The sequence below is a fragment of the Scyliorhinus torazame genome, chromosome 3 (genome assembly GCF_047496885.1).
Source record: "Scyliorhinus torazame isolate Kashiwa2021f chromosome 3, sScyTor2.1, whole genome shotgun sequence".
Classification (NCBI taxonomy): Eukaryota; Metazoa; Chordata; class Chondrichthyes; order Carcharhiniformes; family Scyliorhinidae; genus Scyliorhinus; species Scyliorhinus torazame.
In genome coordinates, this window is record NC_092709.1 from 108,561,985 (window position 1) to 108,589,379 (window position 27,395).

General features: G+C 49.7%; 1 protein-coding gene across 5 annotated transcripts in view; it reads left to right on the top strand.

Moving 5' to 3' along the window:
• The window catches only part of ttc29 (tetratricopeptide repeat domain 29), an 830,052-nt gene that overhangs the window by 168,578 nt on the left and 634,079 nt on the right, over nt 1-27,395 (top strand). For all 5 annotated transcript variants that reach the window (XM_072496097.1, XM_072496099.1, XM_072496098.1 and 2 more), the window contains exon 6: nt 3,226-3,438. In XM_072496097.1, coding sequence (XP_072352198.1) covers nt 3,226-3,438 — 213 coding nt within the window. The remainder of the gene's footprint in view (nt 1-3,225; nt 3,439-27,395) is intronic.

Below are 27,395 nucleotides of genomic sequence, written 5' to 3' on the forward strand. Positions count from 1 at the left end.
AGAGGCCAGACTGACAGTGTACAACTCACTTTATTCCACTCTAGTCACAATAATCACTCCTCTCCACTCTTGCAGGGTCTCCTTCCCTGAACTGCTTCCAGGTCAGCGTTTATATTCTGTGGGGAGCTCCTCCAATTAGGAGGGAACTCTGCCCCATAGTCATCTGAGTAGCTCATTGCCAGGTGTGTAGGAGGGAAAGCGGATGCCATACAGCTCTGTCCTTGTAGGGGGTTGCCACACCCCTCCCCCATCCCAAGTCCAGAGAATCGTCCATGCCCTCAGGCGGAAGGTCCTGTGGCAGCTTGGGTTGCGGGCGGAGTTCCAGGGGCGGTACAGCCGGGCCTGGACATGTGTAATGTACCTGGGACTGCTGCTTCCTTAAACAACGTCGCAGCTGGCATGGCCCAGCCAGTAAGGCTGCTGGTACAAGTGGCGCTGGCATATTGTCGCCGGGCGGTCCAATGTCATATCGGAATCCGACTCGCTATCTACACAGTCGCTGACCAGGTCCACGAGCACCACAGGTCCCCCGGGGCCTCAACGGTCAACAGGAGGCAGAATTGACTCCGGCCCCGAAGTTCCTCACGTAAACTGCGTCCCCTGTTGTGAAGGTGCGCGCCCGTGGGCGGCCGTGAGAGTCCGTCTGAGCGGTCCTGCCAATGACGAACTCGTGCTCCGACGTCGGGTAGGACAAGGCTGAGATGTGTCTGGGGTCTGCGCCCCATGAGTAACTCTGCCGGTGAGATGCCGGTTGTGCCGTGAGGCATTGTGTGATAACTGAAAAGAAACCACGCCAACTGCATTTCCATGACCCCAAGGTCATCTTCCTCGTGGATCTCTTGAACGTTTCTACCGCCCATTCGGCTAGCCCATTGGAGGCTGGGTGGTATGAGACCGTCGGTACGTGTGTGATGCACGTACTGGTATCTCTATAGTCCAAAGTTCATAAAAGTCCACAAGTCTATGGTCTCGTAAAAACCTGCTCGCTTCCTCTGGTGTTTCCATGTTGAACTCCTGGCCCTGGTACGTGACCCACAGTTGGGCTGATACATCATTACAAACTTTATTCTTGCCTTGAACAGGACTGCTTTGACCCTGTTAAACCCAGCCAGGTGCTTTGCCAGCTCCTCACCCAGATCCTGGTAGATCCAAATCACATTCCCTTCCCAGGTGCACTTCTTCACCTCTTTCGCCCACCACCTTCAGATGTGTCTCCTTCACCCACCACTAGACAAGATATCCTTGTCTAGATATTGGTGCATATGTACCACCATCGCCCTCAGCTGCTCACTCACCTTTGGCCTCTTCCTCAGCGACCTGTGCCCTCGATCCACCTCGGGAGGTTGGTCAAAGACTTCCTCCTCCCAGCATGTTCGCAACATACTTTGTGGCCTGCATTCTCTCAATGCTTTCCGGCAATCTCACAATCCAGAGATTCTACCTCCTCGACCGATTCTCCAAATCGTCCACTTTCTCCCTCTGCCTTCTTTAGCTCTCCAGCAGAAGCATAATCGCTGCCTTCAACGAAGGCAAACAGTCCTCATGGTCCACTACTGACTCCACTTTTGGACTGTCATGTGAGTGACCCTTTAAGAAAGATTTAGTCTCTTATCATGTGACTTGTAGCACATTGGGCTGTGGCTGTCAGGTGAGAGGGTTTTTTTAGGTTTCAGTTTCAGTTTGACTGCTTTGGACTGCAGAAGGAGAAAGAAGCGTTTTCCCTGTTTATCTCTGTTTTCATTTTAAAAGCTGTTCCAGTAAAAGCACATTGGTTGTGGCCTCGGTAACTTTAAAGATATAGTTTGAATCTGCTGGTTGCAACTGGATCAGAATTTCAGGAAGAGGACCAGTCCCATTCAAGTGAGAATACAGTGTGCTGGGCCACGCCCTTGAAAAGGGGTTTTGGTTTAATTGGATTTTGTTATTGAATTGGAACAGCTAAGGGGGAATTCATTAAGTTTTATGTACATAGATTACAGTAGCTGTGTGGTGTCTTTATGTTTGTAAAATTCTTGCAGTGTTATATTATACAGTAAGAAGTCTTACAACACCAGCTAGATATATATATATGTTAACTACATTCTTAGAATAGACCTTGTTTTGATTAAAGTGTCTAGGAAATCTGAGGAATCACACCTGCAGTGAAAGATTTTGTGCTCATCCTAGCCAAATTCAACATAAATGTAGGTCAGGTGAACTTCATAATACACTTTAGAGTTTGTATGCCCTGGCCCATAACAGGAGCGACACACTGTGTGTCTCCAATCTCTGCTCCACTCTCTCAATGGCTGCCCAAATCGGGTCAGCCACCTTAGCCAGGTCATCCGAGGTCTCCTGGCTTTGCTGCCGGAACTTGACCATCAAAAACTCCACCAACTGTTCCGCAGACCACTGAGCGGACCACCGAGCTCTCTGCCATCTTTCCTTCTATCACACTCCTCGAAAGCTCCTGTTGCCCTTTTACAATTGCACTCCTTGTTTGATAGGGTTGAGACATGCCCACCCAACAGAGAATCCTTAGCTTTAGCACCAGTAAACAGCCCTATGAATGGGTACAAGGACCAAACAATTCCGCCTCGAGCAGGAACCACCAAATGTTCTACCACTCAATCTATGGCCGCCACCGGAAGTCGCCCACCTACTGCAGCCTTGACACATTACCTGTCCTACCATCATTAATGTTTTTTAAATAATTACTTAATTAAATTATTTACTTATTTATGTTTTTTAAAATATATTTTCAACATACAAAAGAACAGTTCCGATAGTATTTTAAACCTTAGGCATGGAATAAACCCTAAACACCAAGTAAGCATAAATATTGTCTCAACAAAATTCAAAATGTGCACAAAATATTCAAACAAAATGAAGTCCAGATGAAGTTCATAGTCAATTTCACTACATCAAAAGCCACAGGTGAATTAGGGAGCAAACTGTTACTTTTGTGCCAAAATTTGTGTTCTGCAGTACATTTTGGAATAATACATTGCTTTAAAATATTTATGAAAAAATATATGGACTAAACACTAAACTGTTTTAAAAATGTCATAAAAGGTTGAGCTGAATTCTTCAAGATATAATGTTAGGTTTTGAGGAAAACTAAAATATTGTTTTTAAGCCTGTATTTTCTGATTTGTATTTTCCTCACCTAAGTTCCACAGAAAGCAAAGCTAAAAATCAGTCACTGGATTGACATAATATTTGTGAATGACTTGAATGTTGCAGGTCAGCTGGATAAAGCTGCTGAGCATTATGAGATATTCCAACAACTCACTATGGGAACGACATGGCAGGATGAGAATGGTTGCTGTCACTTTGCACAGGCCTGTGCGAATCTCTGGAGGATTTACACATCGCTAGCCGATGAATATCTTGAAAATGAACAGTACAAAGAGGCAAACAAAAGTCTCAGAAAAGCGTTTGACATAGCTAAGGAAGGTAGGTGCAAATGACATTCACAGTTCCTGCATTTAATGTAGTAACACTCAAGAGCAAAATGAAATTTAATTGACTTTAAAAACAGATGGTAATAACTTTGTACCTGCACATATAATGCCAGACACAGAACAGCTGTAGTGTTTTTGAAAATACTTAACTTGCTCTTGAATGTCTGAGAATGAATGTTTTCAAGATTTATGTTTTCCGAATGAAAATTTATCTTTTTTCTAAAAATGGTTTTATGGGCATTATGGCTAAATTGAGCCACATTATTTAGAGATGTGTGGCTTCCTATGGCATCAAATTGCAGGCAGGAAGAGCCATGTTGCATAAGGGTAGATGAACACTTGCATTTGGGGCATAATTCCTGCTTCAGGTCAGGAAAGTCATAAAGTGCTTAATCAAAAACTTTTTCTTGAGTTAATGTCAAACTTCATTGGAACCGTTTAAGACTTGTATCTCACCACATGCAGATTGCAGTTCTTTGCTGTCCTTTAAATTACACACTGGGGCTGGAACTTTCCGGCTTTCGAACCGGCAGGATCTTCTGGTCCCACTGATGGCACACCGCTGCCGCGGGTTTCCCGGTGGCGAGGAAAGCATTCAGTGGGAAATCCCATTGACAACTGTCGGACTGGTAGATCTCGCTGGCAGCCAATGGCGTGCTGCCTCCTACCGCCACGAATCACACGGCGGGTTGTGCGATAAACCCCACACTGTGTGAGCCACTGTGTGGTTATGAGTACAAAACCAAGTTATGTGTCTCATCACTGTCTCCTTGTTCCTGTACAGTCTGGGCAGGCAGCACTTCTTGGATATCTAAAATATTAGGTGTAGTGTGGAGGGGGAGAAAGCTAAAGGCAGGCTTACACCATCTGCACCTTGCAACCAGAAGAGTATGGTTGCTGGCAATGGCCTGGCAATAGACATTGAAATAATGGCAAGCACTGTTTCTCCATAAGAGGAAGAACAAATGCACCTGTCCTCTGCCAGTTAGAACCCGATGTTTCTGGACATGTACTATGTTGTCTTTGCAGGAGAGAGTTAGTGAGGATCATGCAATTTAATCTGTTGACCTGGCTGCTTGTACAGTGTAATAATAATAATAATCTTGATTATTGTCACAAGTAGGCTGACATTAACACTGCAATGAAGTTACTGTGAAAGTCCCCTAGTCGCCACACTCCAGCACCGTTCAGGTACACTGAAGGAGAATTCAGAATGTATAATTCACCTAACAAGCATGTCTTTCCGGACATGTGGGAGGAAACTCCGTAACAGCTGGAGGAAACACATGCAGACCTGGGGAGAATGTGCAGACTCCGCACAAACAGTGACCTAAGCCAGTAATCGAACCTGGGACACTGGCGCTGTGAAGCAACAGTGCTAACCACTGTGCTACGGTGCCGTCCAGTGTGAAGTTTGTAGAAATTGTTAGTTGTGGTGTGAGACTTGCAGCAAAGTTTGTGACTTTGTGGTGCACTGTATGAATATGAAGTGGGTGCGATTTGCCGGCCATATACCACCGGATTTGGGAGGGGAGGCAGCTGATAAATCCCGGAAGATGCCTCTTCTGGGATTCCCAACAATTGGTAGATCTCGCGAGACGTCACGATCTGCATCCCACCACAAATGGCAGGATCCAGACTTGCATAGTTACTGAGCTTAACTCTACCGACGCCATTTGGACCAGCACCCGAGTTCTAATGGCCTTGGCACCCAGCCAGGTGCTGCTTGCACTAGTCCACACAAACAGGGGCCAGGTGGAACAGGACTTTTGAGGGGGCTCCTAGGATTGGAGGCTTATGGGTGGCTCGTATCTAGGCAGGGTGGCACCCTGACACTGCTGATGCCACCCAGGCATCTTGGCATTGCCAGCCTGGCACTCTAGCAGTGTCACCTGGGCACATGGTAAAGGCACTGCCACGGTGCCAGGCTGGCAGTGCCAAGGTGCCAAGCTAGCATTTTGTTCATGCCGGGGATCGGGCCCGGGGCAGCCCTGCCCATTTGAGGTGAGGTGCGGGTGGGCTCGAAGACCCACTTATAGGCGAATTGGGATACACCGATCGGTGGAGTGCTGGGGCAGCATCGGGGGGTCAAGAGTTTGGGGCGCATCTCTTCCCGCACTGAGGAGCCCTGCTTGAGTGAAGGAAATTACACTAAGTGTGGGCCCGAGGGGGTCTTCCCCACTGGGGCCTGAAAACACAGTGCCGTTAGATAGCGGGGTCATTCCCAGGGCTTATGACCCGCTAAACCCACCCTAGACTGGACTCCTGTTGTTTTTTTGTTAATCATGCCCAGTATTTGTCCTGATTGTTAGAGATTGTTGGTAGGTGAGTGATAGATGTGTGGTAAATTGAACAATGTCTGAGCCAAGTGTTGCAGTTTATAAGATATAGCATTTGAAGGTGAATTTACTAACCATGACCGCTTCTGTAAGGTCTTTGAACTTCTCCTGACACTGCATTCAGATCCTCGAGATTTTGGTCCTGGTATTGAGCACAATGACCATCCATGTTCTGAACTGGTTCCTTGAGTGTCTCTTGGCCCCATGTCAATACAAGGTATCTCTCCTGCTTTATACCTGCTCTTCCGAAGCTTCCAGTACAGTGCCAGAAAGCCTTGGAGCCACTCTCTCTTATGTTGTGCCATTCTTCTGTCTTTTTCTGTTCAAATTAAGCTCACAAAAGGTACTGAGCACCTGCATCAGTCACAATGTACCCCCTCTCTTAAGAGCTGAAAGCTATCTTTAAGCAGTGCAGGCTAGTTTATCTCGTGCTAGCCACTGTATTGGCTCCCTGCTGATGAATTAGGCTAATCCAGCCATAACGCTGGTTTCTAACCAGGCATGTCCAGCTCAAAAAAAGCAGGACCAAATTTACTGACTAACCCTCAAAAGAAGAAATTTACCGGGCAAGTTATTCAAGGACCCTGCCCCTCTGCCTCTTGCAAACTGGTGCTTTGCTCCTCACCCAGTGATACCCTACTACCCATGCAGAAGGACTTCCAGTGGTGAAAGCATCTGTGCTGGTGGATGGTTTGCTGTCAGATGTGATGTTGAAGATCCGAATATTGTTTCCTCCTGCACCAGTGTGGGGAACAGGGTCTTGGGATGCTGCTGGACCTGTGTGAAACATAAGAAGAGTCCATGAGAGTTAGCCTTCAAGATCCTCAAGGTTCTACTACACGGAGTCCCTCTACACCACCCAGTAGTTGGCATGCATTTGCACAAACTCACCCAACCTAACCGCACCTAAGAAATGTGCACACGGGCTTCTACAATGACCATGTTTACCTGGAATAACAGTCTTGCCATCACTGCGGCACCCTTGCAATGTTCTTGGCTGTCTCCTTTGGTGCCCTGAGAGGAATCATGAGGAGTATCCCATCACTTGCTTTGACTATTTTTGGGTGGTATGTACCCATTTTGCCTGTAAGGAGCAGACAGAGAGGGAGATCCTGTAAGGACCAGATAGAGAAGGACACCTCCTCTAAAATGGTACACAGCATGATGCCATAATCACATGTCCAAAATATCACTATGCATCAGAGCTTTTCTGCTGACTGAGTGCCCAGAGCACAAATTCCTCCAAAATTGAATATTGGTGTATGCCCTTTGTCTCCTCATCTGCTGTGAGTTTTGTTGGGTCTATGCCCAAGAGCTTGGCAAATTTGGTGGAGGTTTCCCTCACCTTTCAAGAGTGAATAAACTCAAAAGCACTCATGGCACTGAAGCCAGGTTCACCAAACTGCTCCAGTGGCACTGAGCTGGTTGACAATTTTCAGCCAAGCCTCTTGGTTCTGCCTGAGGGCATTTTTCTCTCCCTGGGAAGAGTATGTCCCTCATTTCCCTTACTGTGTCCATGGGTGCTTGGAGATCGGCACCTGAAAATCTGGAGGTAGCCCTTATCTTGGCTCTCCTGACTGTTGAACTGCTGCAACATCCTGACGTAAGAGTGGAAGTGTTACGGAAGTCAAATGTGTTTCTGTTTTATGCAACATATAGCATCAACAAGGAAACATTGCAGGAATGTGAGAAGCCAGTCGATTATAGATAACTGACAAATTATGGGTGCCTTAAATGTAAAAAAATGGTTGGCTCATTGTCAATGTGTGCAGACAATCATAGAATCGTAGAAAATAGGTGCAGTAGTAGGCCATTCAGCCCTTCGAGCCTGCACCACCATTCGATATGATCATGGCTGATCATGAAAATTCAGTATCCCGTGGTTACGACGACCATGAGTACAATGAAGAAAGTGAGACTCAGGTGGTGAACTAGATGAGGACGATTATGAAATGCTACTCAAGTGGTTTGGCGCGAGTGACAAGATGATGACAAGGATCGCCCGGTCTGCGCAGCACAACAATAAGTGTGAAAGTGCTAAGATGGCATATGCAGAGGCTGAAAGTGAGATTACAGCAGCAGACATATCCGATGGCTGAAACTCAACTGCAAACAGTCTGATAACTGAAGAGATAATCCCCACTTTGGAGAAACTGTCTCCAGAGGCAAATGGTGCGTCATCTCATGCCCAAGAAATGGTTCCTGCAGCAGACTCCCCAATACTCGAGGCCACTCCACCGAGAGACGTGATACATCAGCGTGCAGTTCTACAACGACAGGTAAAACATATATATTCTATCAGATAAGGATGAGACGCTAATCGACTCTTCAGCAAAAGACAGCCCATATATCATCATATCGAGTGAGGATGAGCCACCAATTGGGGCTCAAACATAAAATGAAGGAGCAGCACCCAATGTTGGGAACGTTGATGCAGCCCAGACCCAGAGAGCGCGGTTTTGAAGACTGCTCCTGAAGTTGCAGACTTGACTGCGACCACACAATCATCCAAAAGTATGCCGACACTGAACGTTTCACCAGGTGATGGGCTTGCAACTCAGCATGTGGACACAACCATGGATCAACCAAAGCTCATCGATCCAGCTAAGGCTCTGATATCACCGATGGTGGCAGAAGAGCCAGGGTCAGCCAGCACAACAAATCAACCCACAAGCAACTACTCCCAAGCGCATTCGAGCGGTATGACGGGTGTCACGAAAGCAAAAAAGAAAAAGAGGCGCACTCAGCGATTCCCTCCTGTGAAAAGGAAGAGCACAGTAAGAAGTCTTGCAACAAACACCAGGTTAAAATCTCAACAGGTTTGTTTCGAATCACTAGCTTTCGGCGCATGGCTCCTTCCTCCTTCATTCACCGGAGGAAGGATCAATGCTCCGAAAGCAAGTGATTTGATCAAACCTGTTGGACTTTAACCTGGTGTTGTAAGACTTCTTACTGTGCTCAGCCCAGTCCAATGCCGGCATCTCCACAACATGAAAAGGAAGAGGAAGAGAAGGAGAGTGGAGGATACCTTGGGTCACACCCGCAGGACTGATGAAGACATAAAAAATGTGGCTGACAGGCCAGAAAGTTTACGACAATGCTGAAAGAAGCATCGTGGTTGGAAATTTAAAAAGTTGCTCACGCAAGGAAGACCAGCCAGAAAACCGGTCTTCCAGCACATCGCATCAAAAGGCCAAACAGCTGATAGTACACAAAAGATCTTCCAGAAAACCAATCTTCCGGAAGTTAAAGCAACATCGACCAGATGATAAACGTTGAAAAGACCAACAAGGCGATGTCGTCATGACTGTCCAAATGGATGTGCACCAAGGAGATGTTTTATGAAGCACAAGTGCATCTGTATTTATGACATGTGTAAAATGATAGACACAGTTATATTTGAGTATCTCCAGAGAAAGGGGGATGTGGTGATATACCTATACACGATTCTGTATGTGGTTAGCAATGCGACCTCCAACCAGCTGGTGACGATAGAGCTATATCACGTGAACCACCACACCGGGCAGGTGGTAGTAAGCCGTACAAGAAGCTAATGGCACTTAGAGTAGCTCCAGGAGAATTCATTGAAGTCATTTAGTAGCCATCGTCTGTATTATAGTTCATCAGTTATCTTTTCCATGTGCTTGTTAATAAATCATCTTTATAGTTAAAAACTATGTTCTGTGTACATCACTACAACGGTTATATCACAGAACACAACAATTAATGTATATTGTGAACAGCTGGGGTCCCAGCTCTGAACCCTGCAGTACCCCACTAGTCTGCCTGCCACTCTGAAAATGACCAGTTTATTCCCACTCTCTGCTTCCTGCTGCCAACCAGTTCCCTAACCAAGTCAATACATTACCCCCAATACCACAAGCTTTAATTTTGCTCACAAATCTCTTGTGTGGGACCTTGTCAAAAGACTTTTGAAAGTCCAGATACACACCATCTGCTGGTTCACCCTTGCCCACTCTACTGGTCACATCCTCAAAAAATCCAGCAGATTTGTCAAGCATAATTTCCCCTCTTTGAATCCATGCTGACTTGGACTGATCCTGTCCCCACTTTCCAAATGTGCAGCTATTTCATCCTTAATAATTGCCTCCAGCATTTTCCCCACCATTGATGTCAGTCTAATCGGTCTATAATTCCCCATTTTCTCTCCCTCCTTTTTTTAAAAATGGGGTTACATTAGCTACCCTCCAATCCATTGGAACGCTACAGAATGCTGGAAAATGATCAACAATGCTTCCACTATTTCTAGGACCACTTTGGGATGGAGAGCATCAGGCCCTGGGGACTTATCAGGTTTTAATCCCATTAAGAACAAAGAAATGTACAGCACAGGAACAGGCCCTTCGGCCCTCCAAGCCCGTGCCGACCATGCTGCCCGACTAAACTACAATCTTCTACACTTCCTGGGTCCGTATCCCTCTATTCCCATCCTATTCATGTATTTGTCAAGATGCCCCTTAAATGTCACTATCGTCCCTGCTTCCACCACCTCCTCCGGTAGCGAGTTCCAGGCACCCACTACCCTCTGTGTAAAAAAATTGCCTCGTACATCTACTCTAAACCTTGCCCCTCTCACCTTAAACCTATGGCCCCTAGTAATTGACCCCTCTACCCTGGGGAAAAGCCTCTGACTATCCACTCTGTCTATGCCCCTCATAATTTTGTATACCTCTATCAGGTCTCCCCTCAACCTCCTTCGTTCCAGTGAGAACAAACCGAGTTTATTCAACCGCACCTCATAGCTAATGCCCTCCATACCAGGCAACATTCTGGTAAATCTCTTCTGCACCCTCTCTAAAGCCTCCACATCCTTCTGGTAGTGTGGCGACCAGAATTGAACACTATACTCCAAGTGTGGCCTAACTAAGGTTCTATACAGCTGCAACATGACTTGCCAATTCTTATACTCAATGCCCCGGCCAATGAAGGCAAGCATGCCGTATGCCTTCTTGACTACCTTCTCCACCTGTGTTGCCCCTTTCAATGACCTGTGGACCTGTACTCCTAGATCTCTCTGACTTTCAATACTCTTGAGGGTTCTACCATTCACTGTATATTCCCTACCTGCATTAGACCCTCCAAAATGCATTACCTCACATTTGTCCGATTAAACTCCATCTGCCATCTCTCCGCCCAAGTCTCCAAACAATCTAAATCCTGCTGTATCCTCCGACAGTCCTCATCGCTATCCGCAATTCCACCAACCTTTGTGTCGTCTGCAAACTTACTAATCAGACCAGTTACATTTTCCTCCAAATCATTTATATATACTACAAAGAGCAAAGGTCCCAGCACTGATCCCTGTGAAACACCACTGGTCACAGCCCTCCAATTAGAAAAGCATCCTTCCATTGCTACTCTCTGCCTTCTATGGCCTAGCCAGTTCTGTATCCACCTTGCCAGCTCACCCCTGATCCCGTGTGACTTCACCGTTTGTACTAGTCTACCATGAGGGACCTTGTCAAAGGCCTTACTGAAGTCCATATAGACAACATCCACTGCCCTACCTGCATCAATCATCTTAGTGACCTCCTCGAAAAACTCTATCAAGTTAGTGAGACACGACCTTCCCTTCACAAAACCGTGCTGCCTCTCACTAATACGTCCATTTGCTTCCAAATGGGAGTAGATCCCGTCTCGAAGAATTCTTTCCAGTAATTTCCCTACCACTGAAGTAAGGCTCACCGGCCTGTAGTTCCCGGGATTATCCTTGCTACCCTTCTTAAACAGAGGAACAACATTGGCTATTCTCCAGTCCTCCGGGACATCCCCTGAAGATAGCGAGGATCCAAAGATTTCTGTCAAGGCCTCAGCAATTTCCTCTCCAGCCTCCTTCAGTATTCTGGGGTAGATCCCATCAGGCCCTGGGGACTTATCTACCTTAATATTTTTTAAGACACCCAACACCTCGTCTTTTTGGATCTCAATGTGACCCAGGCTATCTACACACCCTTCTCCAGACTCAACATCTACCAATTTCTTCTCTTTGGTGAATACTGATGCAAAGTATTCATTTAGTACCTCGCCCATTTCCTCTGGCTCCACACATAGATTCCCTTGCCTATCCTTCAGTGGGCCAACCCTTTCCCTGGCTACCCTCTTGCTTTTTATGTACGTGTAAAAAGCCTTGGGATTTTCCTTAACCCTATTTGCCAATGACTTTTCGTGACCCCTTCCAGCCCTCCTGACTCCTTGCTTAAGTTCCTTCCTACTTTCCTTATATTCCACGCAGGCTTCGTCTGTTCCCAGCCTTTTAGTCCTGACAAATGCCTCCTTTTTCTTTTTGACGAGGCCTACAATATCTCTCGTCATCCAAGGTTCCCGAAAATTGCCGTATTTATCCTTCTTCCTCACAGGAACATGCTGGTCCTGAATTCCTTTCAACTGCCACTTGAAAGCCTCCCACATGTCAGATGTTGATTTGCCCTCAAACATCCGCCCCCAATCTATGTTCTTCAGTTCCCGCCTAATATTGTTATAATTAGCCTTCCCCCAATTTAGCACATTCATCCTAGGACCACTCTTATCCTTGTCCACCAGTACTTTAAAACTTACTGAATTGTGGTCACTGTTACCGAAATGCTCCCCTACTGAAACATCTACCACCTAGCCGGGCTCATTCCCCAATACCAGGTCCAGTACCGCCCCTTCCCTAGTTGGACTGTCTACATATTGTTTTAAGAAGCCCTCCTTGATGCTCCTTACAAACTCCGCCCCGTCTAAGCCCCTGGCACTAAGTGAGTCCCAGTCAATATTGGGGAAGTTGAAGTCTCCCATCACCACAACCCTGTTGTTTTTACTCTTTTCCAAAATCTGTCTACCTATCTGCTCCTCTATCTCCCGCTGGCTGTTGGGAGGCCTGTAGTAAACCCCCAACATTGTGACTGCACCCTTCTTATTCCTGATCTCTACCCGTATAGCCTCACTGCCCTCTGAGTTCTAAGTTCATCTGCCTTACCCGTAATACTTCTTGCATTAAAACATATGCACTTCAGGCCACCAGACCCACTGTGTTCAGCAACTTCTCCCTGTCTGCTCTGGCTCAGAGCCACACTGTCCCTATTCCCTAGTTCTCCCTCAATGCTCTCACCTTCTGACCTATTGCTCCCGTGCCCACCCCCCTGCCATACTAGTTTAAACCCTCCCGTGTGACACTAGCAAACCTCGCAGCCAGGATATTTATGCCTCTCCGGTTTAGATGCAACCCGTTCTTCTTATACAGGTCACACCTGCCCCGGAAGAGCTCCCAGTGGTCCAGATAACGGAAACCCTCCCTCCTACACCAGCTGTTTAGCCACGTGTTTAGCTGCTCTATCTTCCTATTTCTAGTCTCACTGGCACGTGGCACAGGGAGTAATCCCGAGATTACAACCCTCGAGGTCCTGTCTCTTAACTTTCTGCCTAGCTCCCTGAACTCCTGCTGCAGGACCTCATGCCCCTTCCTGCCTATGTCGTTAGTACCAATATGTACAACGACCATAGGTCGTTGGGTTCAGGATGCCCTCTACCCGTTCGGAGACATCCTGGACCCTGGCACCAGGGAGGCAACACACCATCCTGGAGTCTCTTTCACGTCCACAGAAGCGCCTATCTGTGCCCCCGCCACCTGCATGCTCCTAAGTGCATCCAATTGCTGCTCCAACCGAACCATGCGGTCTGTGAGGAGCTCCAGTTGGGTGCACTTTCTGCAGATGAAGCCATCCGGGACGCTGGAAGCCTCCCGGACCTGCCACATCTCACAGTCAGAGCACTGCACCCCTCTAACTGACATTGCGTCAATTAATTAAAATTAAAATTTAAAAAAAATGTTAAATATTTTTTTTTTTAATTCAAAGTTACTGTTAACTATCTGTTTCCTAGCACTAGATTTCTAATAGAAATGTGAAAGCTAAATATAGTACTCTCCGATCTCTGGCTTAGATATCCCTCTAAATTATAATTAAGTAATTATGTTTAATTAGTTACCAATGCTTAATTTTTAAATTTAGTGTAGATTCCCAACCAGCCACTCAGGCCACAGCTTTTCTGTGATGTCACTTCAGTTTCCCCCCGACACACACAATTTGAAAAAGGTATAAAAGTAAAAATGAGTAAAAATCACTTACTTACCTTCTTACCCTCTGAGTGTCTTAGATGTTCTCAGGTTCTCTCCCTGACAGAGACTGCTGCTCCTCCTCCGAACGGCTCCCGAAACTAGGCCGCAATCTTTTAAAATCTCCGCTCCGACTCGCAGCTCTCGCGCTTTTTAAATCTCCCGCGCTTTTTAAATCTCCCGCGCTGTTTTCACTGTCCTGGCTCACTCAGCTCCCGAGCTGTTTTCACTGTCCCGGCTCACTCAGCTCCCGCGCTGTTTTCAGAGTCCTGGCTCACTCACCTCCCGCGCTGTTTTCACTGTCCCGGCTCACTCAGCTCCCGTGCTGTTTTCACTGTCCCGGCTCACTCAGCTCCCGCGCTGTTTTCAGAGTCCCGGCTCACTCAGCTCCCGCGCTGTTTTCAGAGTCATGGTTCACTCAGCTCCCGCGCTGTTTTCAGAATCCTGGCTCACTCAGCTCCTGCGCTGTTTTCACTGTCCCGGCTCACTCAGCCCCCGCGCTGTTTTCACTGTCCCGGCTCACTCAGCCCCCGCGCTGTTTTCACTGTCCCGGCTCACTCAGCTCCCGCGCTGTTTTCAATTTAATTTCCTGACTAATAAGGAATTCCATCAGTTCCTCCTTCATGCTAGACCTCTGATCCCTAGTATTTTCGGAAGTTTATTGTGTCCTCCTTCGTGAAGACAGATCCAAGTTAATTGTTCAACTAGTCTTTGTTGCCCATGATGAATTCACCTGATTCTAACTGTAAAGGACCTACATTTGTCTTCACCAGTCTTTTTCTCTTCACATATCTACAGAAGCTTTTGCCATCAGTTTTTATGTTTTCTACAAGCTTACTCTCGTATTCCCCTTCCGAATTAAACCCTTTGTCCTCCTCTGCTGAATTTTAAATTTCTCCCAGTCCTCTGGCCATTTTACATGGCTTCCTGCTGTGTGGCAAGGTTTATAAGTGGTTGAGCTTAGTGAACTCTTTCATCCCATGGGATTGTCTGCAATTAGCTTTTCTCAGGACTTTGTTCATTCAGGGACTTCACATCATTAAAATTTCCACATGGAGTTGCTGGGAAAAGCCATTTAATTCAGTTAGATATCCATACACCCTCCTCAAAACCACTGGTCTCTTTAAATTTGCTACTTTGCTGTCGCTTGTATCATGTTAGAGAGAAGGTATGCATTTCATCATTCATGCACAGTATTTTGAATGTTATGATCCTAACCCTAACCTTTAAAAGTGCATTCAATCTGAGATCATTATGCCACAAGATTTTATGCGTTAAACAAAAACTTTTACAGTACAAGAATTAAACAAAGCAATACTGGGCTGGATTCTCTGCTTCGTGATAGCATAGTTCCCGATGAGACAGAGAATCCAGCATCGAGGAGAAAACATCAATCCGTTTCTGATGCTCTAGCCCCTGCTGATGTCGGCAACAAGGTTCGTGCCCCATGCCAGCAGGAGGATACAAATGGGTCATTAAGAGCCGTTCGCATCCTATTAATGGGCCAGGCATAATATTCTCTGGGTCCTCATGCTTCTCTGGTCCTCCGGACTGGGAATTGTGGGCGAGAATTAGTGTTGGGCCTGACAAGCATGTGCCTGGTGCTCTGGACCTTACAGTAGGCCAAGGGGTGACTCTTTAAGGGAGTTGCCCCTGAAATCCATCGGAAGACCATCCCCCACTAAAATGCAAGACCTGCCCGCCTCACTCCCACCAGACCTCCCCCAGAGCCCCACAAATTAAAGAGACCGCTAAATAAAGAGGCCCCCACAGACCCCCTAATTAGTGAGCCCTTATGAAAGATACCTCCTTGAGACTCCCTAAATATAGAGAACCCGCCACAGACCACTTGAATAAAGGCGCCCCCCCAGATCCCCAAATAAATAGATCGCCACAGACCCCCTTAATAAAGAGACCACCCCCTAGAGAACCCCGAAATAAAGAGACACTCCCCAGAGACCCCTAAATAGAAAACCCCCACAGACCTCCAGAACAGACCCCTGTTTGGACGCTAGAGAACAGTCCAGATAGAGGCAGTGAAGAGAAATCACCTTTAACACACCTGTGCAATGCACCGTCTGGGTCAGGCGCAGGAAGCAGCACCTTTCAATTCCTAGAAAGAGAAAACCAGTCAGCTGGGTTTAAACCCCCTCAGTTCTTTGTTCTCTTCCATATTGATTTTACTGGGCTGTGATTGGCAGCTTCCCCCCCCCCCCCAGCTGTCAACATTGTTCCATTCATCTCCCTTCACACCTTCACAGAAGAGTAACTTTGAAGTGGGCAGTTGTGAAACTAACCTGCTTTGATTGATAGCTCCTGGACCCAGCAAACCGTTCCTGCTGTTCGAGCTGTTAGTTTCACAGCTGACCACCACTAAACTGAAGGGATATGAATGGAAAGCTGTTGGCGGCGCGGGGAATCTAGGGTATTTAGTGGCTGTGGGGATCCTGTCTGGGAGGAGTCCTTATCTTTGGGGGGGGGGGCGGTCTACTTATCTGGGGGGGTCCCCTTATCCCCCGATAAGGACCCCCCTGATAAGCCCCCCAGATAAGGATCCCTCTGATAAGAAGCCCCCCCAGATAAGGAGACCCCCCCAGATAAGGACACCCCTCCCCCAGATAAGGAGAATGCCTCATTAATTGTTAAGAATATTTTAGTTAATTGTGAAGAATATTTAAATTAATTGTTAAGAATATTTTAGTTAATAAATTTAGGTACGTTCACTAATATTAGTCATTTTTACCAAGTAGGTCAAGCACAACTAGTGTTAAAAATTTTAAATTTAGAACTTAAAGAGATTTTCCTAATTAGAAGGGTTTTAAACCTCAAAACTCTCAAACTTCACAAAGAAGATATGAATCCAGGAGCAAGGATATCTTACTGCAGCTATACAGGCCCTTGATGAGACCACACCTGGAGTATTATGTACAGTTTTTGTCTCCTTACCTAAGAAAGGACAGCACGGTGGCACAGCGCCTGGGACCCAGGTTCAAATCCGATATTGGGCGACTTTTTGTGTGGAGTCTGCACTTTCTCCCACTTTCGTTGGCCATGCTAAAATTGCTCCTTAGTGTCCAAAGGTTAGGTCGGGTCATGGGGATAGGGTGAGGGATTGGGCCGAGATAGGGTGCTCTTTCAGAGGGTCAGTGCAGACAGGATGGGCCGAATGGCCTCCTGCACAGGACACCCCCCCCAGTCCCAGAGGCCCCAGCCACAGCCCCAAAGGAGGCCCCAGCCCCAAAGGTTGTGCCAGCCCCAGAGGAGGCCCCAGCCCCAAAGGAGGCCCCAGCACCAGCCCCAAAGGAGGCCCCAGCCCCAGAGCACCTGCTTGACCCCAGCCCTAGAGGCCCCAGGCCCAGAGGAGGCCCTAGCCGCAACCCGAGGCCCCAGCACCAGTCCCAAAGGAGGCCCCAGCACCAGCCCCAAAGGAGGCCCCAGCACCAGCCCCAGAGCACCTGCTCTGACCCCAGCTCCAGCCCCAGAGGCCCCAGGCCCAGAGGAGGCCCCAGCCCCAACCCGAGGCCCCAGACCCAGAGGAGTCCCCAGCCCCAACCCGTGGCCTCAGTCCCAGCCCGTAGGCCCCAGCCCCATAGGAGGAGGCCCCAGCTCCAGCCCCAGCCCCGGAGGCCCCGTGAAATAGTGCCCCCTATGGTGGCCCGCGCACCCCAGACCCCCCCCCCCACCCCACCCCCCCACCCCAGTGGCCCGTACCTCGACTGCTGGCGCTGGGCTGTCCGCTAACGCCTCAACGAGTTTCCAACGGGTGAGACCACACGCGATCCACGCCATCGGGAATTCGGCCGATCGGGGGCGGGTCTCAGGCATACTCAGAAGAGGGGCGGAGCATCTCAAAAGCGGCGGCGCCCTTGATCTGGTCAGAATCGGGTATTCTCCAGCCGATCGCCAAACGCATTTTCAGCGTCGGTGACCGGAGAATCCTGCCCCGATTCCCAATACGCAGATGCAAATTTGGGGGATTCCCCAGGGAACTCGGCTATCTAGCTGCGAGCTCCTGTGGCTACACCTGCAATTCAATTTACCCCCCTCCCATGCAATTCTCCCAAATTTTCTGGGTTCCCCCCACTGGACGCGCCAGATAAGGAGACCCCCCAGTTAAGGACCCCTCAGTTAAGAAGACCCCTGTTGAATCCCCCTATAAGGTCCTGCCGCCCTTGCCCCATAAGACCCCATATAAGGAGACCCCCCATATAAGGTGGCCCAAATAAGGAGCGACCCAGGCCCATATATGCCCCCATGCCTGGGGCCTTATGGGGGGCCTTATCTGGGTGCTCCTTAGCAGGGGCCTCATTCCTCCTTATCGGGGGGGCATATCTGGGGGGCCTCCTTATCTGGGGGGCCTTTGGGGAAGCCCCAGCCCCAGACGGAGAAGGAGGTTCCAGCCCCAGCCCCAGCCCCAGAGAAGGAGGCCCAGTCCCGGAGGAAGAGGCCCCAGCCCCAGGGGGGGGATAATTAATTCCAAAGAGGAGACAATAAAATTGGCAGGAAAAACAGCGTCTGAGGATTGGGAGCATTTTAGAATTCTGCAAAAAAAATTCAGCAAAACAAAAAAATGACAAAAAATTTGATCAAGAGGGGGGGGGAAAGTAAAGTATGGAAACTGACCTTAAAAGCTTCTCTGAATATGTGAAAAGAAAAAGATTAGTAAAGGTGGATGTAGATCCCTTACAGTCAGAAGCCAGGGAAATTATAATAAGGAACAAAGAAATGGCAGAAGATTTGTACACATATTTTGGTTCGGTCTTCACAAAAGAGGGCACAAATAACATCCTGTAAATGTTCAGGAGCCACTCTGGTGAGTGGGCAGAATGAAAGGAAATCAGAGTTCGTAGGAAAAGAGTGCTGGGGAAATTAATGGGGTTAAAGGCTGACAAATTACCATCGCCTGAAAATCTGCATCCCAGAGTATTAAAGGAAGTGGCCCTGGAGATATTCAGTGCATCAGTGATCATCTTCCAAAATTCTGGAGACACTGGAGCAATTCTTACAGCTGGAGGGTGGCAAATATAATCCCACAATTTGAAAAGGGAGGGGGAAAAAAAACAAATTACCGTCCAGTTAGTCTGACATCAGTAGTGGGGAAGATGCTAGAGTCTGTTGTGTCATCAGGGTTACGACCCGCAGGTGGGTAACGGACGATCATTCCTGCCATTCCAGCAGTGATCCCGATTGCGGGAGAAGCTCCGAACTGCCGCTACCGGCTTTTACATGGAGAATTGTGGCCACTGCTGTCATTTTAATGGAGAGAGATTAAGCTCCGTTGAGTCTTCCGGCCAGAAGCGGCAGCAGAGTTGGTCACGTGCCCTGCACATAGAAACTGTTCGGAGCAAACCCCAAGTTTGCTGACGCCGCAAGACTGGGCGGAATTGTGAATTCTGAGGTTGATGCAAGGAAGCTTCAAGGTGATTTAGTGAGTGGGCAGGTGTGGTAAGTGGCTAAATGTGAAATTATACAGTTTGGTGTGAAAAACTAGAAAGGAGCAGGAAGTGTGAATGTAATAATAATAACCTAATGTTGGCCTTCGTTGCAAGAGGATTTGAGTTGAGAAATAGGGATGTCGCTGCAGTTATCCAGGGCATTGGTGTTTCATGGGAGAAGGAGGCCCCAGCCCCAGCCCCGGTAGTAGGCCCCAGCCCCAGCCCCAGCTCCAGAACGAGGAGGCCCCAGCCCCTGAGGGGAGGCCCAAACCCCAGCACCGGAGGCCCAGCCCCAGCCCAAGAGGAGGCCCCAACCCACCCCAGCCCTGGAGGAGGCCGGCGCTGGAGGCCTCCAGCCCCAGCACCAGCCTCAGAGGAAGCCCCAGCCCCGCAGGCAGAGGCCAAAGCCCAGCCCCAGCCCCAGCCACAGACCCAGCCCCGGAAGAGGAGGCCACAACCCGCCCCAGCCCCGGAGGAAGCTTGGCCCCGGAGGGAGGCCCCCAGCCCCAGCCCCAGAGGAGGCCACAGCCCGAGCATCGAAGGAGGAGACCCCAGCCCCGGCCACAGCCCCCAGCCCCAGCCCTGGAACGAGGAGGCCACAGCCCCGGAGAAGGAGGCCCCAGCCCCAGCCCCTGGGAGGCCCAAACCCCAGCCCCGGAGGCCCAGCCCCAGCCCAGGAGGAGTCCGCAGCCCGAGGTCCCAGCCCCAGCCCCAGAGGAGGCCCCAGCCCCAGCCCCAGACCAGGAACCCGGAGGCTCCAGCCCCGGAGGAGGCACTAGCCCCGAGGAGGAGGCCCCAGCCCCAGAGGAGGCCCTAGCCCCAGCCGGACCCCAGCCCTGCCCAAGGAGGCCCCAGCACCAGCGCGGAGGAGGAGGCCTCAGCCCGGCGGAGGTGGCGCCAGCCACAGCCCGGAGGAGGCCCCAGCCCTGGAGGAGGAGGCCCCAGCCCCGGAGGAGGAGGCCCCAGCCTCGGAGGAGGAAGCCCCAGCCCCGGAGGAGGAGGACCCAGCCCCGGAGGAGTTCCCAGCCTCAGATGAGGCCCCAGCCCCTGAGGAGGCCCCAGCTGCAACCCGAGGTCCCAGCCTCAGCCCCGGAGAAGGAGACCCCAGTGCTGGAGAAGGAGGCCCCAGGCCAGCCCCGTAGGCCCCAGCCCCGCAAGAGGCCCCAGCCTCAGCCCCGGAGGAGGCCCCAGCCCCAGAGGCCTCAATTCCAGCCCAGAGGAGTACTAGCCCCGAGGAGAAGGCCCCAGTCCCAGCCCCGGAGGAGGCCCAAGTCCCAGCCCCGGAGGAGAGGGCCCCAGCCCTGGAGGAGGTCCCAGCCTCAGAGGAGTTAGTAAGAAAAGAGTGCTGGGGATATTAATGGGGTTAAAGGCTGACAAATTACCGTAGCCTGAAAATCTGCATCCCAGCGAATTACAGACCAGTTAGTCTGACGTCAGTGGGGAAGATGCTGGAGTCTATTATAACATCAGGGTTACAACCCGCGGATGGGTTACGAGTGATCGTTCCTGCCATTCCCGCAGTGATCCCGATCGCGGAAGAAGCTCCGAACAGCTGCGACCAGCTTTTACATGGAGAATTGTGGCCGCTGCTGCCATTTTAATGAGAGATTAAGCTGCATTAAGAGTCTTCCCGCCAGAAGCTGCAGCAGTTGGTCACGTGCTCTGTTCGGAGCTTCTCCCGCGATCAGGACCACCGCAGGAACTGCAGGACCGATCGCTCCGCGACCCACCCGCGGGTCGCAACCATGAGTTTGAACAACCCTCTTCCCCACTACTGATGTTATCCAGTGACGTTTCAATTTTGCAGCTGCTGGCAAGCAAGGCAAGTGAACCGTGAAGGTCAATTTTGTTTAAAAGTAAGAGGCAACGAGACACACAGTTTCTCCAATTGGGAATGATCTCACAACAGAATTTGGCTGAAAGAGCTGCTCAGGAGAGCCCAGGGCAGGACAGAGCAGTGGGCCTCTGGTTAACATCCTGAAAAAAGCAACTTAACTCAGAGCAAAGAAGTAAAAGAAAATTTCTGAGGGAATAATTCTGTCAATTGTGACAATGCAGATAAGCAGGCAAAGCCCATGTATGTTATATGCAGGGCAGTACTGGCAAATTAGAGAGGTTTCAGAATTTGAAAGTGTTGGGTGAAAAATTGCTTTTGAATTTGAGACCCAGCGTCAGTTAATAACTTACAGCTAACTCCAAATTAAACTTCACAATGACATAGATGTGCGAGGTTGGATTTTCCGTTTTCATAAAGATGAAGACGGCACAAAGGAACTGGCTGAAGTCTGCACCTGATATGCGTATTGCCCTCTCCTCCCGTGAACCTGATTCAAGTGAGATTGTGAAGACCAAACACCTTGAGATTGTGAAGACCCCCCCTTTCGCATTAAAAGGTGTGCGAACATGGCATATGTTGCGAACGTCAAACAGTGCGTGTTACGATGTTTGGGCAGTGTGGGTCACCAAGGTCAGCCTTGCCAAAACAGGTCCCGGGAGAAAAAGTTTGAAAAAGACTATTATAAAATACATGAGAAAAGATCATTTGGAAAGCATTGATGGGATTGGACAAAGCCAAGCATTTCTAGATGCTTTAGAAATCTGCTGGAGTTTTTTGAGGATGTAGCTAGTAGAATAGAGAAGAGAGAACCAGTGGATGTGGTGTATTTGGGCTTTCTGAAGGCTTTTGATAATGTCCCTCGTAAGAAGACCTCGGGCGAGCGCCGTTCAGCACTGGTCCCCACAAACGGGGACCAGACTGAACGGCACTCGTGGGGGTCTCCAAGGAGATCGAAGGCCCCCAGCTGCGTGCCCTTTGGGTAGGGTGGTGCCCTGGCACCCTGGCAGTGCCATCCTGCCATGATGCCCAGGGGACACTGCTACGGTGCCAGGCCCCCCCAGATAAGGAGGCCCCACAGATAAGGTGCCCCCCCAGATAAGGTGCCCCCCCCAGATAAGGAGGCCCCCCAGAGAAGGAGGCCCCCCAGATAAGGAGACCCCCCCAGATAAGGAGCCCCCCCCCCAGATAAGGAGGCTCCCCCAGATAAGGAGCCCCCGCCCAGATAAGGACTTTAAACTAGCAAGTTGGGGGGAAGGGAAGTGTAAAGCTGTGGACAGTATAATGGTTAATGGAGATCAAGGCAGCAGGTTACGTGACAGGTTATTATGTAGAGATATGGGTTCAAAGACAAGGAAAATTAGGAGAAAGGGTAAGAGGAAAAATAAATTGCGAAAAGTTACTGATCAAGGTGTTAGGATTCATAACAAAGACATAAAAAACAGCAGAAGTGTACTTTACCTGAATGTTCGTAGTATACGAAATAAGGTAAATGAGTTGATGGCGCAAATCATCGTGAATGACTATGATTGAGTGGCCATTACTGAAACATGGTTAAAAGATGGTCACGACTGGGAGTTAAATATCCAAGGACATCAGACTATACGAAAGGATAGAATGGGCGGTAAGGGCGGTGGTGTAGCTTTGTTGTTTAAGGATGGCATCCGGGCAATAGTAAGGGATGATATTGGTGCTATGGAGGACAAGGTTGAATCAATTTGGGTGGAAATCAGGAATAGTAAGGCGAAAAGGTCACTGATAGGAGTAGTCTATAGGCCACCAAATAGTAACAGGATGGTAGGGCAAGCAATAAGCAAAGAAATAACGGATGCATGTAGAAATGGTACAGCGGTTATCATGGGAGATTTTAATCTGCATATCGATTGGTTTAACCAGGTTGGTAAAGGCAGCCTTGAGGAGGAGTTTATAGAATGTGCCCGGGATAATTTCCTGGAACAGTATGTAATGGAACCTACAAGGGAACAAGCGGTCCTAGATCTGGTCCTGTGTAATGAGGCAGGATTGATTAATGATCTCATAGTTCGGGATCCTCTTGGAAGGAGCGACCACAATATGGTGGAATTTAAAATACAGTTGGAGGATGACAAGGTAAAATCAAACACTAGTGTTTTGTGCTTAAACAAAGGCGATTACAATGGGATGAGAGAAGAGCTAGCTAAGGTAGACTGGGAGCAAAGACTTCATGGTGAAGCAGTTGAGGAACAGTAGAGAACCTTCCGCGCGATCTTTCACAGTGTTCAGAAAAGGTTCATACCGACAAAAAAGAAAAACGGTAGAAAGGGGAAAAATCGACCGTGGATATCTAAGGAGGTGAGGGAGAGTATCAAATTGAAGGAAAAAACATACAAAGTGGCAAAAATTAGTGGGAGACTAGAGGACTGGGAAGTCTTTAGGGGACAACAGAAAGCTACTAAAAAAGCCATAAAGAAGAGTAAGGTAGACTATGAAAGTAAACTGGCTCAGAACATAAAAAGATAGTAAAAGCTTCTACAAATATATAAGACAAAAAAGAGTGGCTAAGGTAAATATTGGTCCTTTGGAAGATGAGAAGGGAGATTTAATAATGGGAGACGGGGAAATGGCTGAGGAGCTGAACGGGTTTTTTTGGTCAGTCTTCACAGTGGAGGACACAAATAACATGCCATGACTGATGGAAATAAGGATATGATAGGTGAGGACCTTGAGATGATTGTAATCACTAAGGAGGCAGTATTGGCAAGCTAATGGGGCTACAGGTAGACAAGTCTCCTGGCCCTGATGGGATGCATCCCAGAGTGTTAAAAGAGATGGCTAGGGAAATTGTAGCTAGGGAAATTGATGGCTAGGGAATACGCACTAGTGATAATTTATCAAAATTCACTAGACTCTGGGGTGGTCCCAGAGGATTGGAAAGTAGCAAACGTGACACCACTGTTTAAAAAAGGAGGTCGGCAGAAAGCGGGTAATTATAGGCCGGTAAGCTTAACTTCGGTTGTAGGGAAAATGCTGCTGGAATCTATCATTAAGGAGGAAATAGCGGGGCACCTGGAGAGAAATTGTCCCATTGGGCAGACGCAGCATGGGTTCACAAAGGGTAGGTGGTGTCTGACTAATTTGGTAGAATTTTTTGAGGATGTTACCAGTGCAGTAGATAATGGGGAGCCAATGGATGTGGTATATCTGGATTTCCAGAAAGCTTTTGACAAGGTGCCGCACGAAAGGTTGCTGCATAAACTAAAGATGCATGGCATTGAGGGTAAAGTGGTAGCATGGGTGGAGGATTGGTTAACAAACAGAAAGCAGAGAGTGGGGATAAATGCGTGTTTCTCTGGTTGGCAACCTGTAACTAGTGGGGTCCCTCAAGGATCAGTGTTGGGCCCGCAGTTGTTCACAATTTACATAGACGATTTGGAGTTGGGGATCAAGTGCAATGTGTCAAAGTTTGCAGACGACACTAAGATGAGTGGTAAAGCAAAAAGGGCAGAGGATACCGGAAGTCTGCAGAAGGATTTGGATAGGGTAGGTGAATGGGCTAGGGTCTGGCAGATGGAATCCAATGTTGCCAAGTGTGAGGCTATCCATTTTGGGAGGAATAACAGCAGAATGGATTATTATTTAAACGGTAAGATGTTAAAACATGCTGCTGTGCAGAGGGACCTGGGTGTGCTGGTGCACGAGTCGCAAAAAGTTGGTGTGCAGGTGCAACAGATGATTAAGAAGGCTAATCGAGTTTTGTCTTTCATTGCTAGAGGGATGGAGTTCAAGACTAGGGAGGTTATGCTGCAATTGTATAGGGTGTTGGCGAGGCCGCATCTGGAGTATTGTGTTCAGTTTTGGTCTCCTTACCTGAGAAAGGACATATTGACACTGGAGGGAGTGCAGAGGAGATTCACTAGGTTGATCCCAGAGTTGAGGGGATTAGATTATGACGAGAGGTTGAGTAGACTGGGACTGTACTCATTGGAGTTTAGAAGGATGCGGGGGGATCTTATTGAGACATATAAAATTATGAAGGGAATAGATAGGATAGATGCGGGCAGGTTGTTTCCACTGGTCGGGGAAAGCAGAACTAGGGGGCATAGCCTCAAAATAAGGGGAGGTAGATTTAGGACGGAGTGTAGGAGGAACTTCTTCACCCAAAGGGTTGTGAATCTCTGGAATTCCTTGCCCAGTGAAGCAGTTGAGGCTCCTTCTTTAAACGTTTTTAAGAAAAAGATAGATGCCTTTCTAAAGAATAAAGGGATTCGAGGATATGGTGTACGGGCCGGAGAGTGGAGCTGAGTCCACAAAGATCAGCCATGATCTCATTAAATGGCGGAGCAGGCTCGAGGGGCCATATGGCCTCCTCCTGTTCCTAGTTCTTATGTTCTTATGTTCTTATCTGGGGGGGCCTCCTTACCTAGGGGGGGGGGCTCCTTATATGGGGGGGCCTTATCTGGGGGTGCCTCCTTATCGGGGGGGCCTCTTTGTCTGGGGGGCCTCCTTATCTGGGTAGGGGCTCCTTATCTGGGGGGGCCTCCTTATCTGGGGGGACCTCCTTATCTGGGGGGGCCTCCTTATCTGGGGGGGACACCTTATCTGGGGGGGGGGACCTTATCTGGGGGGCCTCCTTATGTGGGGGGCCTCCTTATCTGGGGGGGCCTCCTTATCTGGGGGGGGCTCCTTATCTGGGGAGCCACCTTATCTGGGGGGCCTCCTTATCTGGGGGGGCCTCCTTATCTGGGGGGGCGCTTCCTTGTCTGGGGGGGCGCCTCCTTGTCTGGGGGGAGGCTTATCAAGGGGGGGCCTTATCTGGGGGAGGCCCTTATGTGGGGGGCCTCCTTAACTGGGGGGCCTTATCTGGGGGGTCCCCTTATCTGGGGGGGGGCTCCATATTTGGGGGGCCTCCTTATCTGGGGGGGGGGGCACCTTATCTGGGGCCTCCTTATATGGGGGGGCCTCCTTATCTGGGGGGGGCTCCTTATCAGGTGGGGCACCGTATCTAGTGGGGGGGCCCTTATCTGGGGGGGCCTCCTTATCTGGTGCACGCCCTTATCTGGGGGGGCCTCCTTATCTGGGTGGGGGGCTCCTTATCTGGGGGGGCGCCTTGTCTGGGGGGCGCCTCCTTCTCTGGGGGGGCCTCCTTATCTTGGGGGGGCTTATCAAGGGGGGGCCTTATCTGGGGGAGGCCCTTATGTGGGGGGCCTCCTTAACTGGGGGGCCTCCTTAACTGGGGGGCCTCCTTATCTGGGGGGGGGCTCCATATTTGGGGGGCCTCCTTATCTGGGGGGGGGGCACCTTATCTGGGGCCTCCTTATATGGGGGCCTCCTTATCTGGGGGGGGCCTCCTTGTCTGGGGGGGCGCCTCCTTGTCTGGGGGGGCCTCCTTATCTTGGGGGGGGGCTTATCAAGGGGGGGCCTTATCTGGGGGAGGCCCTTATGTGGGGGGCCTCCTTAACTGGGGGGCCTCCTTATCTGGGGGGGGGGTCCATATTTGGGGGGCCTCCTTATCTGGGGGGGGGCACCTTATCTGGGGCCTCCTTATATGGGGGGGCCTCCTTATCTGGGGGGGGGCTCCTTATCAGGGGGGGCTCCGTATCTGGTGGGGGGGCCCTTATCTGGGGGGGCATCCTTATCTGGTGGACGCCCTTATCTGGGGGGGCCTCCTTATCTGGGTGGGGGGCTCCTTATCTGGGGGGGCTCCTTATCTGGGGGGCCTCCTCTGGGGGGCCTCCTTATCTGGGGAGGGGCACCTTATCGGGGGGAGCCTCCTTATCTGGGGGGAGCCTCCTTATCTGGGAGGACCTCCTTATCTGCGGGGCCTCCTTATCTGGGGGGCCTTATCTGGGGGGTCCCCTTATCGGGGGGTGCTCCTTACCTGGGGGGGCTCCTTATCTGGGAGGGCCTCCTTTTCTGGGGGGGGGCTCCTTATCTGGTGGGGCCTTATCTGGTGGGGGCTTCCTTATCTGGGGGGGGCTTCCTTATCTGGGGGGGCCTCCTTATCTGGGGGGGGGCTCCTTATCCTGGGGGGGGGGGCCTCCTTATCCTGGAGGGGGCCTCCTTATCTGGTGGGCGCCCTGATCTGGGGGGGCTCCTTAGCTCGGGGGGGGGGGGGCTCCTTATCTGGGGTGCCTCCTTATCTGGGGGGGGCCCTCATCTGGTGGGGCCTTATCTGGTTTGGGCCTCCTTATCTGGCGGGGCCTCCTTATCTGGGGGGCCTCCTTATCTGGGAGGGCATCCTTATCTTGG